Raw genomic sequence first — 14,677 nt, 5'->3', positions numbered from 1 at the left:
GATGAGTATAGTCATCAATTGTAGCATTATAAAGGACCATCAGAGTCTGAATGCAGACTGAAGCATGCCTTTTTTGACTTTCTTCATTATTCTTGGATTTTTTGGTCTGTGTTTTCTTTTGCAACATGGCTGATATGGAAATGTTTTGCATGACTGCACATGTATAATCTATATCAGATTGTTTGCCTTCTCAAGGAGGGGGGAGGGGAGAAAGGGAGAAAAAGAATATGGAACTCAAAATTTAAAAAAGAATGTTAAAAATATTCGTTTACATGTGATTGAGAAAAAAGTAAAAATTAAATGTAAAAAAAAATTAATTGCCTGGAAATTTTTTAAAAGGGACCGTCAATCTAGCCCCCTATTTTACAGATGAGAAAACTGAGGCCCAAAGAGATAGTTACTTCAGGATGATGAAAGGATTTAAGCAGATTATTTGAAGGAACTAGGGGTGTGCAGCCTGGAGTAGTCTTTCAGAAAGAATAAACGAGCTGTCTTCAAGAATTTGAAGGGCTGTCACGTGGGAGAAGGATTGGAATCATTCTGCCTGGCTTTGGAAAGCAGAATTAGGATCAAGGGGTAGAAGTTGTAAAGGCAGAGGTTGGCTCAATGCAAGGAAAAACTTCCTAACAATTAGGGCAGTCTGAAAAATGGAAGGGATTGCCTGGGGAAATGGAATGGACCATTTTGGGAAGTAGTGAGTTCCCCTTCTTTGGTAGTTTTTAAGTGAAGGCCTGATGACCGCTTACCAGAAATTCCTGGTTAAATATAATTTGGAATAGATATCCTATAAGTTTCTTCCAACTCTGAGCTTCTATGACTTGCCCAAGGGGGTATAACAGTGAGTCGGCTGCTGATCTGGGTCAGGACACAGAACTCTTGACTATTAGCCTTTTTCATTAGACCATGCCATAGGGGAGCTTTAGTCCAAATAGTATCCGTTGTTTTTCTTCTGCTGCTATCCTGCCTTTTTTGTGGCCTTTTGCTGTACTCCAGGTCATGATTCATCCAGGCACATGCAGAATTCAGGAGTGGGAGGAAAGCTGAGCCTGACCATATCATTCCACCTGGCAGAATCATTTCAGAAAAGTCAGAAACATCTGCCGTGTAAATGGGAATGTTCCCATGGACAGTTCCATGATTTTAATGGGAAAGTGGGATACTGTGCCAGTGCTGAGGCTGGGCAGGTCTTTTGTGCCCAGAGCATTGTATTAATGTGGTGGTTATGCCACGACTCCCAATGTAGAAGTGAATGCTTTTGGCCTGATATAGAAAATCATAGCTCTGGAAAGATCCTTAGAAATCATTTAATCCAACACTGTTGTTTGTCTTTTGTCCTTGAAGAAGACGGATTACATCAGGAGGGTGATGTCTTGACTTGCAAGTGAATGGGATTTAAGTGAGCCTGGGCAAAGTCATCAGCCTCACTCTTTCCTTCAGAGTCATCAGAGTCCAAGACATAGTTCAGGATGACTAGAGATGGCCCCCGATGCAGTGAGAGACCTTGGCCTTTTTAAGCTGAAGTCTTTCCCAGGTCACAGTTTGTCTGAGGCAACACCCATTCATTAGTTAAAAGCTAGGTAAGAATGGAAGCAAAAGATGGCCTAGTTTGCCTTCATGAAAGAATCAATCTGGGAGGGAAAGAACCTCAGACTTTCTGGCCAGAACAAAACATATCCATTTTACAGATGAGGAAAATTAGACCAGAAGAGGTAAAAAATCATGTCCACAGTCACACTATTAGGAGCTGATTCCTAATACAGAGCTCTTTCCACTCTACCATACTGCTTTGATCAACCGTCTCTTTCCTCCTGGCCTTCAACTTCTCAGCTTTGGAACTCCATCCTGGGGCTGAGCCGTCCCGATTGGTGGCTGAGTAAGTCACCTAACCTTCTACGGAGCTCACCAGCATCATGTCCTACTTCCTAAAATAAAGGCTCCACTGCTGGGTCTCCAGGCACACCGTCTCTCACTGAGGAGCCCTGCTTCTAGGCTTCTTGTGACTGCCGGGCTTGGCCAGCAACGTCTCAGAGGGTGCTGTCTTATTGCATGAATTGGATTTAAGTGAGGCAGAGCTTTGCAAAGTCATGGACTTTGAGGCAGGTAAGTGGCACAGTGGATAGAGCACTGGCCCTGGAGTCAGGAGGACCTGAGTTCAAATCTAGCCTCAGACACTTGACACTTACTATCTGTGTGACCCTGCACAAGTCACTGAACCCCATTGCCTAGCCAAAAAGAGAAAGAGAGAGAGAGAACAAAGTCATAGACCTCACTGTATCCTCCAAAATCATCAAAGTTAGTGGCAAAACAAAAGTCAACACAAGTAGAGGTGGTCCAAGATGCAGTGGATGACCTTGGCCTTTCTAATATGGACCCTGGGAGAACCTCTCCTCCAAAGAGGGGTTGGGTTTTCTTTTGCTCTCTGGCTTCTACCACGGAGACCTCAGGAAAATCACCAAAAGCTTGGGGTGGCCTTGAATCTAGGCTTTCCCTCAATGAGACTGGAAAGATGAACTATGTACAATATAGAGCGGGCATAGGGCAGCTGTATCATATATTCAGTCTCCCATATTCTCTTTACTAACAGTGATGGCATCATGCTCAGAAAGTTGTCCATTTACCATTTTTCCTTTGAGTTGAATTCCTTTAAGGTGATCTAAGGTATTTCCTCCACATAAAGAAGTTCTTAGACTTAAAACATGAAACCATAACCCCTAACTTCTATTATACTCCCCTGGGAGATACTTCAAACATGAGACATTTGGGGGGACTATTAACTAGGCATTTCTTCTTCACCTCAGCTTTGTACTTTTTGAGCAAGTCTCTCAAATTCCAAAAGTTTTCACATACTAGTGCTTGGCTTGTACTCACTCTCCTGATGAGAGCCATCTTTTCTAAAAAAAAAAATGAAGTTGCAAAAAAATTCCTCCTGCTGCCAGTCAGCTCTAACTGAGAAACTCAGGAGTTCCCAAACTCTCCAAGTCAAAAGCTTGCCTCCAGTGCCGAACACATTCATCACGGGTTCACTGCTTGGTCACCCATGTTCAGGGAAATACAAAGCAGAAGGGGCAGCCAAGGACCTGAGGTCCAAGCTCACGTTTGCCTAGAACCAGGGGTGGGGAACCTGGGGCCTCGAGGCCACGTGTGGCCCTCTAGGTCCTCAAGTGCAGCCCTTTGAGTGAATCCAAACTTCACAGAACAAATCCCCTTAATAAAAGGATTTGTTCCATAAAACTTGGACTGTAAAAAGGCCACACCCAAGGACCTAGAAGGCCACATGTGGCCTCGAGGCTCCAAGTTCCCCACCCTGGACAGCACATATATCCATTGCTATGTGTGAGTAGCTGCTATAGCTACTGGGGGACAGGGGCAAGAGGAGCCAGAGAGAGTGTACAAAAGAGAACCTTCAGAGCTGCTCACACATTTGGCAGAGAGAGAGAGAATAAGCCAGGCAGTAGAGTTACTTCTTTTAAGATCTACCAAGTGGGTCAGTCTTCCTAACTTAATGGCCACCATACTGTGATATGACCAACCCCCTTCTCATCACAGGGAACAGGAGACAAATGAGTTGCTCTGTCATTAAAAAGTCCTTCATCCCTGCTCACATGTGTGCCTGGAACCTTGCGCAGATCTATCCCCGTGTATACTCCATAGTGAGGGGAGTGGTGAAAGGCTGTGCTCCAGTCCAAGCCCTGCTACATCTACATCCCATCTAGACATCTATCAGAACATCAAGGCCTGCCCAGCACAGGCATCTGGTCATCTGCCTGTTGCCCTGCACAGACCCTCCCCTCCTTTCCACTTCTTGCTTTTACTCTCAGAACAATAATTAAGTCCGTCCTACCATTTTCTAGGAAGGACATGACTATTGTCTGTTCCTCTAAGAGTCCACTCACAATCCAGGTGACTGCCTGGACCCCAAACTCCCTTCCCTAGACATCATTCCCCTGAATGTGATCTGTCTCCTTATTAGAATATCGGCTCCCTGAGGGGCAGAGACTGTCTCACTTTTCTCTTTGTAATATATTGCCAATGCCAAGTACTGTAGTACTTGGGAAGAGTACATGTTGTTTGTTGATTGATTGACTAATTGCTCACCTCTTAGATTTTGCTGTGATCTGAGGGCTCTCCTGGATTTGCCCTTGCTCCTGGGTCCTGGCTGGGGAGCTACTGTTTTAAATCTAGGTCAAGGCATGGGTCAAACATGTTCCCTTCCCCTATGTACCTCACTAGCTCATCTCCCTACCCTTTCTTTCCATAATGGAGTCGAATGGGCCCATAGGATAAATCTGCTCAAAAGCTGTAGACCTCAAACTGAAAACTCTGCGGTACTGGAGGGAAAGAATATTTTATTCTTTAGATTCAAGAGGGTAGGCATAAGGATCTCCCAGCCTCTTACAAGAGCCCAGGAGTCAGAAACAACCCCCGCCCAAGTCAAACCCAATATACCAGTACTCATAGAGCATTTTCCCAGGCTCCTGCCTTTGAAAGGTTAAGTCTAGTTAACACTTAGCCTGGGAAGTGTGCTTACCACATTTATTCAAATAGTTCCCTACTTAACACCCTCTCCCCTCTCCTCTCCCCACCCCACCCCCATATGCCCTGAGGTTTTGGCAGATATTTTTCTGCTAAAGTAAGGAGTGGGAATAAGGAGCAGGATTACATTAGCAAGTTACTACAAGACTACAAGACAAGACTACAGGACTGGAGGAACCTGGCTTTCCACGTGTCTGAAGGCACAATCTGAGCAGTTAATCAATGATAACTCCTTTTAATACACTGTCCTAGAGTTTCCTTTTGTAAGGTCATTCTGACCTCAGCAATAGTTTTGAGCCCTTGATATATCAATAAATAACTCCTGAGGAGAGAAATTAAGGGAAGAAAAAAAAATCACCCATTTCAAAATCACTTTTAGGAGATTGAAACATTCAGGGGGCACTTGGGTGTGTGTGTAAATATGGACACACAGGATCTGCAAGTTCACTGGAGCTGCAGCTGTGTGGCTGTGCTTTCTCCAGGCTCCCCACCCCCTATCCCTGCCTCAGTTTCTGAATCTTCTTCCTGAGCTTTGGACTCCCAAACATTTGGATTCTGATATTAAAGAAAGAGAACCAGAGACCTTCAGCCTGAGAACTCCTCGGAGCTTGCTTCTCAGATCTGCCACTAACACAAACCACCTGCAGGAGTAAGAGCCAGCTTTCAACATTGTTTTCTTTGGACAAAGTGTTTCACTTTTCCTTCATCTGCAAGCTTATGTCTTGTAAACTGCTGAACTGGTATTCTTCTGTTCCCTTTTAAGCCTTGTGATGTGGCAACTTTTACGTGACACCCTCCCCAGCCCCGACGCCCATCTTCCTCTCCCAGACTGATTCACTTACCTCCTCTATAACCAGTCCTCTCCCTACCACGACCACTTCCTTTTATTATTTGGGGGAAATTGGGGAATTTTTCTGGTTTCCAGGGGTAATTTCTGTGGTTAGACTTTAGGGGCCTCTGGCCCTGCACTTCCAGACATAAGGCATCTGGGTGTGAGTCTTAGCCAGCATGGAATTCCCTCAATGTCCCGTGTCTTGTGTGACTGCAAAAGGAATAAATATTCTTTAAGTTGAAACGTCTCGTGGTCCAAGGATCTGGTGCCACTTACCACTGAAATCTGTGGCGATTGATTTCTTGACTTCTTTCACTAACCCGTCATGGACAATATTGTTACAGATGATTATGTTAGTGATATGAAGAACAAATCTCAGTAGCATCAGAGAGGTCTTAAAGTGAAAACATCAGGAGGCAAACCACATCTTCAGTCACTGGCTGGACACGGATAGCTTGAGGCGTTTGGCCAGCCCTAAAGCATAGCTTTATAAACTACTGAAAACAACCGGCCAAGAAGCCGAGTGATGACAGAGGTCGATATGAGCAGCTACGTATTCAGTCACAAGCATATGTGTCCTATATAAACTGGTAGAGATGTTACCAGGCCCCTGGGTCACCAGGCACTTCAACTCAGAGGAAAAATGGTGAAACGACAACTTTCTGAGCTTAGTGGGATCAGTAAAGAGAATATGGGAGATGGAAGATATGACATTATTTTAAAAACTTAATAAATCATCATGTCTTGTAGCTGAGAGATTAATCAAGGAACTTTAAGAAAATGTAAAGCATTGAATTCACATGCAAATAAACTGTTGAAGGGTATCTCAATGAATTTTACTATGGTCATTTGTTATGTTAAAATGTTTCCATATGAACCTGAGAGCCATTGGTCAGAATACCAGATTACAAATGTCACCATTTAATTTTCAGTGTCAGTAATAACTCCGTTTCCCGGTTTAGAAAACTGAGAATTTCCATCCTTGACAAGCCTAATTGCCACATGCCGGTAAGGCTGGCCTCTGTGTAACACAGTTCAAACTGACAATGGCTATGAATAGGATTCAACAGGAAGCTTGTACACAGACCAGATTCAGATGTGGAAACATAACTGGGACATATATCTTCCTCAGCACAATCAATATTAAGGACATCATGTCTTGTTGACAGGTCATTTGATGCAATTAACAAGTTTGTGGTGACTGTTCAAGAGAGAGTAGTGGCCCGAGTGAGTGGCCAGAGAGTGAGAGCCCTTCCCAACCTGACTCCAGCATCCTTTCCAGGCTCTTGCACATGACTCCCCTATTCCAAATGCAGACCAGAAGTAGAACAGATGGACTACTTGCTGTTTCTTATATGTGATAATCCATTTTCTATCTTTGGGCCTTTGGACTGATTGCTCCTCCATGCCTGGAGTTTAATAGGGGAGGAGAGGGAAGGGAAGCTGGTCAGACATTTGCTTTGGGAAAATACTTTGGTAGGTAGATGGGAGGTAAAAACTTGAAGCAGGGAGACCATTGAAGAGGCCATTGCAATAATCCATTTGAGAGGTGATGAGGACCTGCAATGGCATGGTTGTTGTGTGAAAAGAGACAAGGAGATAGATGCAAAAGAAGCTGCAAAGATTAAAAAAAATGGCAAGATTTGACAACTGCCTGGATATGTGGGTTGAGTGAAAGTAAGGCATTAGATATAATAAGATTGAAAACTTGGGTTACTAGAAAGATGGCAATAACCTTCACAGAAATTTGCAAGTTCAGAAGGGTGGGTTTGGGATAGAGGATAATGTAATGATATATGTGACCACCCTATGAATGCTGCATATAAATTTAGGTGATCACAAATATTCCTACCAACAAGATGTATACAAAGTAAATACAAGGTGAATTTTTTTGTGGAGGTAGTGTTAGCAGGTGGGGATATTTGGAAAGATTTCATGTAGAAGGTGTCACTTGAGTAGATTTTTGTGGAAAACATGGGAACCAGGTGAAGAAATAGAGCCCCAGAGAGAAGAAGATTTGCCCAAGACTGCGCAGGTAGTAAGTGGTAGAACTGAAATCTGGACCCAAGCCAGACTTAAAATCTGGGTTCTTTCTAGTTGTGAGAAACCCAAATATTGAATTCTTATGTTAGCTTTAGGTAATTCTTTCTCACCTATATGATTTGGAAAATAGCTATATTTATAAAGTTCCGAACAAAGTCATAATTGGGAAATTTTAAGCTTGCACAAGTAACACAGACCACACCTGGGACAAGGGGCACGCTCTCATTTGAGGAGTGGGGCAGGGAACCAAGGGCGTCAGCAAGGCCTCTGTAAACAGTGGTGTGCACTTGTTTCTGTACAACTGAAGGGCCATAGATGGTGTTAGCATCTTTTAATTTGGTGCCATCTTAAAGACGGCAATGTGGGGAAAATACACTGCAGTTGCCTGATTCCAATTATGACTCTGGCTCAGACTATTCAAAATCTCTTCACTTTTCTCGTAAAATCTTATTTGGGAGAGGCAGAGAAAGAGTTCTGGGTCTTGAATGAATGAACATTCATTAATCACCTACTGTATACCAGGCATTGTATTGGGATCTAGAGGAAAAATACAGAAGTGAGACAATTCCTGTCCTCTAGGAGCTTACATTATTTCTTTTTAAAGCTTATATTCCACTAGAGAAATGCAACATACAGAGGAAAGGAGTTTTGTTAGAGTAAGTCGCAGGAAGTTGTCCTAAATATCAGAACGAGAACCAGTAAGTGCAAATTGCAAAGATGTAAATTTTACTTGATGTAAGGAAAAACTCCCTAACAATTAGAATTAGTCCTGCCTCTTAAAGGTAGTGGATTCCTCCTAATTGGAAGTCCCCTAGAGGATGCTGAATGACCACTTCTCTGGAGTTTTGTACTGGGGATTTTCCTTTGGGTATGGGTTGAACCAGATATCCATAGAGGTTCTTTGGTTCTGGTTTCAAGGTAAAATGGTGAAAAATATGGGAAACAATTTTGACTCTGAGTTTCTCCAAACTCCTTCTGAATTCTGGGAAACTGGCTTAACACTCTTCCAATGGTAAGAAAAAGGCAATACAACAGAGTTCTCTTACAATCACATACTTTTGCTTCACTTTAGAGATTCCTTAGCTCATAGGTGATCACTGATGTTGGCTTGTGGCCAGTCTTGTGACCAAAATAACAAGATAAACAGAAAGTCTAAACTTGAATTCCTGAGGTTGGGGCTTTAAAAGAGTGATTCTCCAAGGGTCTTTAATGGTTCGGTGAGATGAAATTTCCTCAGGTTCACAAGCTTTTCTAGAAAGTTGAATCACTGTAACTTGTTCCTAAATAGAATCTTGCTAGTCTCCTGAGACAAGTCACCCAGTTTGTGAAACTTTGCTATCTGTCGTTAGAGAGGTGTTAAGTGAGCTTCAAGCCTGAGAGTTAAAGACTTGTGTAGAGAATGAATTCATTCAGTATTGATTTAAGCTCCTACTATGTGCCAGGCATTATGCTAAGCCTTCAGGATACAAAGACAAAAATGAATAGGGCATGCCCTCAAGGAACTTACATTCTATGGGATAGACCACTGGCCTGACCTAGATTGGCATTTGCTATGACTGGTTTGCTTGCATAATAGGCATGGGTTAATAATTAGCGTTTTGGTGTGGGCTCCACAATGGCGTAGCTTAACTATCTCCGCTAGATAGGCTTCTTTGAGATTGTGCAGTGAACATTGTGCCGTATTACTTGCTCAGTAAGCACTTGCTGAGTGTTTCCTGTGTGCCCGGTCACAGGCCTACAAAGCCAAGAATGAAAGTCCACTCCTCAAAGGAGAGGAGACAACATGGCATGTATTTATATACAAAATGCACAGAGAGCAGTGCAGTGTATCTTTGGGGGTAGAAGGCACCAGCCCTTGGAAGGACCAGGAAAAGCCCTATCGTAGACAAAAAGGGATGGGGGCTTGCGCTAAGTCTTGAAAGAAATCCAGGATTCTGAAAGGCTGAGGTTTGGAGGGAATGCATGGAATGGGAGTCAGACAGTGCAAAGACAACCTTAGAATGCTGGAATAAGGTTCAAAGGGTAGGTTGGGGGCTGGATCATAAAGACCTTTAAATGCCAAATGGAAGCTATGTTTCTCAGTGGAAGTAATTGGGGGTAGCAGATCTCTGTCACTTTGCTAGAGATCTTGACGACTGCCTCAGCCATCTTCATTATTCTCAGAGCTTTTCTGAGGCCATAGCCAGGTGCTGGGTCTCCTTTAAAGGTTATGAATCTCAACATCTCCATTTTCTGAAATATCAAATCATATTTTCCGTATTGACTTCTACCACAATGCATTTCCACAGGAAAACAAAAATAGCCCTGAAAAAAAATTTTTTAAGAGATTGGTAAGATTATTTTTTTCAAGATTGTTTTCAAGACTGCTTTAGTTAACAGTTGACCTTTCTTGTTCCCTCTACCCTTGTGTCTGTCCTCTTAGATGCAAATGTTGGACAAATTTCCTATGGAAGGAGGTCAGAAGGACCCAAAGCAGAGGATTATTCCCTTTCTGCCAGGTGGGTATAATTAGGCCTTCTCAAGCTTATGACTTTTGTTTACTGTAATTGAATGGAATTTGTGAGTCCCAGGATACTTTACAAACTGTTCTTTGAAACCAGGCACACCAGGCAAGCAGTTTATAAAAGAGGCAGAGAATTCTCCTATCTTTATAAGTCTTTGTGTTCTTTTTTATAGTTATTTCTTTCTTACTTTCTTTCTTTTTTTGGTTAGGCAGTGAGGTTAAGTGACTTGCCTAGGGTCACACAGCTGGTAAGTGTCATGTGTCTGAGGCTGGATTTGATCTCAGGTCCTCCTAAATCCAGGGCTAGTGCTCTATCCACTGCGCCACCTAGCTGCCCCCTTATAGTTATTTCTTTAAAAAATGTATTTTCTTGATGCTTCAGCCAAGAAATCACCAGGGTTTCTGCCCAGACCCTTGGAAGTTTCTCTGTGCCCCTGCCTGGCTGTCCAGAATATTCATAACCACGTTAGTATCAGATTTAACATTCATGGTGTGTGCTAAGGGCCACAGGAAACCTGAGTGGGGTGTGGTGAAAAGATTACCTCTTTATCCAAGATGCTTGCAATGGAAGCGTAAAACAATGGTCAGGCACTGGACAAGGAGCAGAGAAACTAAAGTTTTGAGAGTGTGCAAAGAAATGCAGTCATGGTGGTTCAAGTAACTGAGGCTGTTTAGCCTGGAGAATTGGGTTAGAGGGCTTAGCACAGTGTCTGGCACATAGCAGTTGCTTCTTAGATGTTTGTTGAGTAGAGAACACTGGGAGGATGAAGGGGGGACATGATAACTGTCTCCAAGTACTTGAAAGGGTGTCATGTGGAAGATGGGTTAGATTTAGTCTGTTTGGCCCCAAAGAGCAGAACCCGGATTCTGGGCCAAACCTGGGCTTGAAGTAGGGGAAGACTCCCCAACTAAAGTAACACAGGCTGCCCTGAGAGATTGTGGGCTCCTCCTCTTCAAACAGTGGCTAGACAACTATTCATCATGAATATTATAGTGGGCATTGCTTCTGAGTATAGGTTAGTATTGGGGCAGCTAGGGAGCACAGCGGATAGAGTGCCAGGCCTGGAGTTAGGAAGACCTGACTGAGTTCAGATCCAGCCTCAGCTACTTGCTGGCTGTGTGACCCTGGGCAAGTCATTTAACCCTATTTGCCTCAGTTTCCTCATCTGTAAAATGAGTTGGAGAAGGGAGCCCCAAATGGGATCACAAAGAGTCAGACATCACTGAAGCAACCAAACAGCCTGGCTTAGATAAGACGGCTTTTGTGATAGTCCTGCCCCTTGCACAGGCCGTGCAAACCTCATGCAAGTCGCTGTCCCTTGCCTGCGTGTCACAGGATGACAGGATAATACATTCGGAACTGCAAGTGACTTCAGAAGTGATCTCGTCACCCTGGCATTTTACAGATAAAGAACTGAGATTCAGAGAGATTTAATGACTTTCCTCCAGAGTCACAAGCGTAGAATAAGAGTGTGATGTGGAAATTTTCCCCAGGTCTTTTTTACTCCAAATCCATCACTCTGTCTACCATACCAGCTCTTCATGTGCTGTAAAAGGAGGAAGTTTGATTAATGATCTTCTAAGCCCAAAATCCTACCATTCTGTTCATCTGAAGTAGGAGACCAGAAAAACAAATATCAATAGTGTAGATAGGAGGTCAGTGTTATTAGTCTGCTAAGTTATATACAAATTATGTGAGGGAGTTACACAGTTATCCATTGAGTAGCAGAAGATGTATACGACCTTTCCACATGAATTTTCATTGTTTTCTTTCTCTCACTTGGGTCTGGTGATAAATCTTTATTTGCTACTGACAGTGTTTGATGACCCCTAGCATCCTAGATTCTTTAGACGAGGGCTCCTTAAACTTTTTCCACTCATGACCCCTTCAGTACTTCTTAAACTGTGGTGCTCAACCCCATACAGAGTTGCAACCCACAGTTTGCTTTAGATCTCTGCTATCCTCCTTTTCTCACTGTAAACTTTTCCTATAAAACACCTGTACATTTTGCAAGTGTTTCTTTCCCATCTAATATGTGACAGGCATTGTGTTAAGCGTTTGGGATGGACCAAAAATGTCCCTGCTGTTAACAAATTGATATTCTATCAGACAGGTATCAGAAAAATAAGATTACAGGCCCTGAAAGCACAAATTGCACTCCTTCTGTTATTTGTTTTGATGATGATGACGATTCACATTTGCATAGCAGTTTCTGCTTACAGAGGTTTTATAATCATCAACTCCTTGTGTCCTTACAACACACCTAGAAGGCGGTTAGTCCAAGTATTTGTTATCCTCCTTTTAGATGAATAAAACCAGCTAGTCAGCAAGCATTTATTAAGTGCTTAGTATATGCCAGGCCCTGTGATTAGAAAGCAAGAACAGGCCCTCCCCTAAGGGAACTTGTATTCTAATGAAGGTACATGTTGGTACCTTTCTGATGGAGGTGACTCCATTTAGATACATATAGAGTAGATGAAAGGTAATTATTGAAAGGAAGGCACCAGCATGTTTGGGAACCAGGAAGGGCCTCCTTCAGAAGGAGCATCGAGGTGGTGCGATGGACAGAGCCTTGGGGGACACCTATGGTTAGTGAGTGGGACATGAATGAAGATCCAGTGATAAGACAGATAGGAGAACCAGAAGAAAGCAATGTCACAAAAACCTAGGGAGGAGAGATTATCAAAGAAGAGGTGATAAATGTCAAATACTACAGAGATTAAAAAAAAAACAGTGGATACTGAGAAAATTTTTGTTTGTCAATTAAGAGAGTATTACAACTCAGAAAGAGAAGTGGAATCAAAAGAAGTTAGTAAACAATTTGCCCATAATCCTACAGCTTGGCAGAGTTGGAGATATTGACCCAAAGTTATAAGATTATAGATTTTTAGCTGGAAGGGACCTGAAAAGCCACTAACTGCAACTCTCTCATTTTATAGATGTGAAAACTGAAGGACAGAAAGGTTAAGTAAATTGCCCAGGGTCACAAGGCTACTAAGTATATGAGGCAAGATTTGAACCCAGGACTTCCTGACTCCCATTCTAGTACCCAGACTGTTATACCATGCTGACTCTAAAGTTAGTTTACATCTAGCCCAAGATTCTTTCAGCTTTACTAGAATTGGTGGATTTCCTCCACATGATGAATATAACTTACTTAAGTGTAGTACCTGGAAGTCCAATAGAACTTTGTTTATCTGGTACCCAGTCGATCTGGACTAGAGCTAGGGTGGGAGCCCTCTAGGTCATCAAAAAGGATTTGTTCTGTAAAGTTTGGATTTAGTCAAAGGGCTGCCCTTGAGGACCACATGTGGCCTCGAGGCCACAGGTTTCCCCATCCCTAATCCAGACTGTTTGAGGGGAAGCTGACTTAAACCATAAGATTTAGGACGAGAAGGGACCTTGGAAATAAGCTAATCAAATTCCCATGTTTCTTTTCTTTTCTCTTGATTTCTCTTTTCTTTTCCTGTCTTCTTTTTTTTCTTTTACTTTCTTTTCTCTTCTCTTTTATTTGTTTCTTTTCTTTTCTTTCCTTGCTTTTACAAATGGATATTTGCTTCACATATATAGCAAGAACAAACACATTTTCTCCCAATGCTTTACGGGCATAATCCTTGTTATACCATCTCCTTAAGGACGAGGGGGAGGGAAGATTGGGATTAGACTTCTAAGCTCAATTTCTGTGCTGTAGTGGGCCCACCCAGTTTGTGTCCAAAGGCTGCTCCCAGATGAGTCCTCCTGCTAGGCTGGGGTCCCAAAGATCATACCTGGAGGTTGTCAGCCACTATTTGCTCTTTGAATGTGGATTCTACATTCAGAGCAAAGCCCGGTCTGGATTCCAACTCTTGTATTCTGTGGCTCTCTCTTTGAGATATGAGCTCAGAGACTCTACTCCCAGCCCCTAGAATGGGAAACAAACAAAAAGAATGAAAAGGCCAAGTAGACGCCATTTCTCAGGAGCCTCAGAGAGAGGAAGAGTCCCTAAGGCCTTCCCCCTTACCCCATGGTCTCACCGGACACCATGAGAAAGAAGCACCAGGTTCCTCTTGAAACAAAGACATAAAGAAACTAAAGAAATGGGACAGAAAGAGTACCTCATTTTTCAGATGAAGAAACTGAGGCTTAGGGAAGGTTAGCAAGTAAGTAAACAAATCAGGATTCAAACCTCAATCTTCTGACCTCAGCCTCTCTATTAGATCAGTTTTTGCCTTGGAACTATGACCCAGCAGAATTGTTACTTCTCTTTTCTTCTCTAACTGCTAGGGCAGACTTAGAGACATCCCTTTCCCAATTTTTATTCAGACATGATTTCGTCAGTATGGCCATCTCCAGTTGTAGGTACCTCCCCCAAGACCAGCTGCCACCTATGTATGATTTAAGGCAGGGAGTAACAAACTACTGACTGCCTGTTTGCAAGCTAAGAATGATTTTTACATTTTAAAATACAATAAAACTGTATTTAAAAATGTAAAAACCATTCTTATCTCATGGCTGCAAAAAGAGGCCCCAAGATGGCCATGCAGACTGTGGGACCCCCATTTAAGAGATTAGCCCTAGGGAGCCATCAGAGGCATTGGAAGTTAAGTGATTTGCCCAGGCTCACACAGCTTGTAAATTCATTACTTAGGATTATGAATTTAGAGCTGGCAGAGGTCTGAGGAATCTTTTAGTTCACCAGTCCCCGCCCCCCTTAAGTTACAGATGGGGAAACTAAAACCCGAGGTCGGGGTTGAACCCTGGTTTTCCCGACGCCAAGCCCAGCATT

At 42.9% G+C, this 14,677-nt stretch overlaps 1 protein-coding gene across 1 annotated transcript in view; it reads left to right on the top strand.

Annotated features, from left to right (window-relative positions):
* SH3PXD2B (SH3 and PX domains 2B) overlaps positions 1–14,677 on the top strand; it is a 128,271-nt gene that overhangs the window by 61,014 nt on the left and 52,580 nt on the right. The window contains exon 3 of the mRNA XM_020992306.1: positions 9,831–9,906. Coding sequence (XP_020847965.1) covers positions 9,831–9,906 — 76 coding nt within the window. The remainder of the gene's footprint in view (positions 1–9,830; positions 9,907–14,677) is intronic.

The sequence above is a fragment of the Phascolarctos cinereus genome, unplaced genomic scaffold (genome assembly GCF_003287225.1).
Source record: "Phascolarctos cinereus isolate Bilbo 61053 unplaced genomic scaffold, phaCin_HiC Scaffold_2;HRSCAF=192, whole genome shotgun sequence".
NCBI classification, from domain to species: Eukaryota; Metazoa; Chordata; class Mammalia; order Diprotodontia; family Phascolarctidae; genus Phascolarctos; species Phascolarctos cinereus.
Note: the sequence above shows the minus strand (reverse complement) of the source record. Positions and strands in the feature narration are given on the sequence as shown.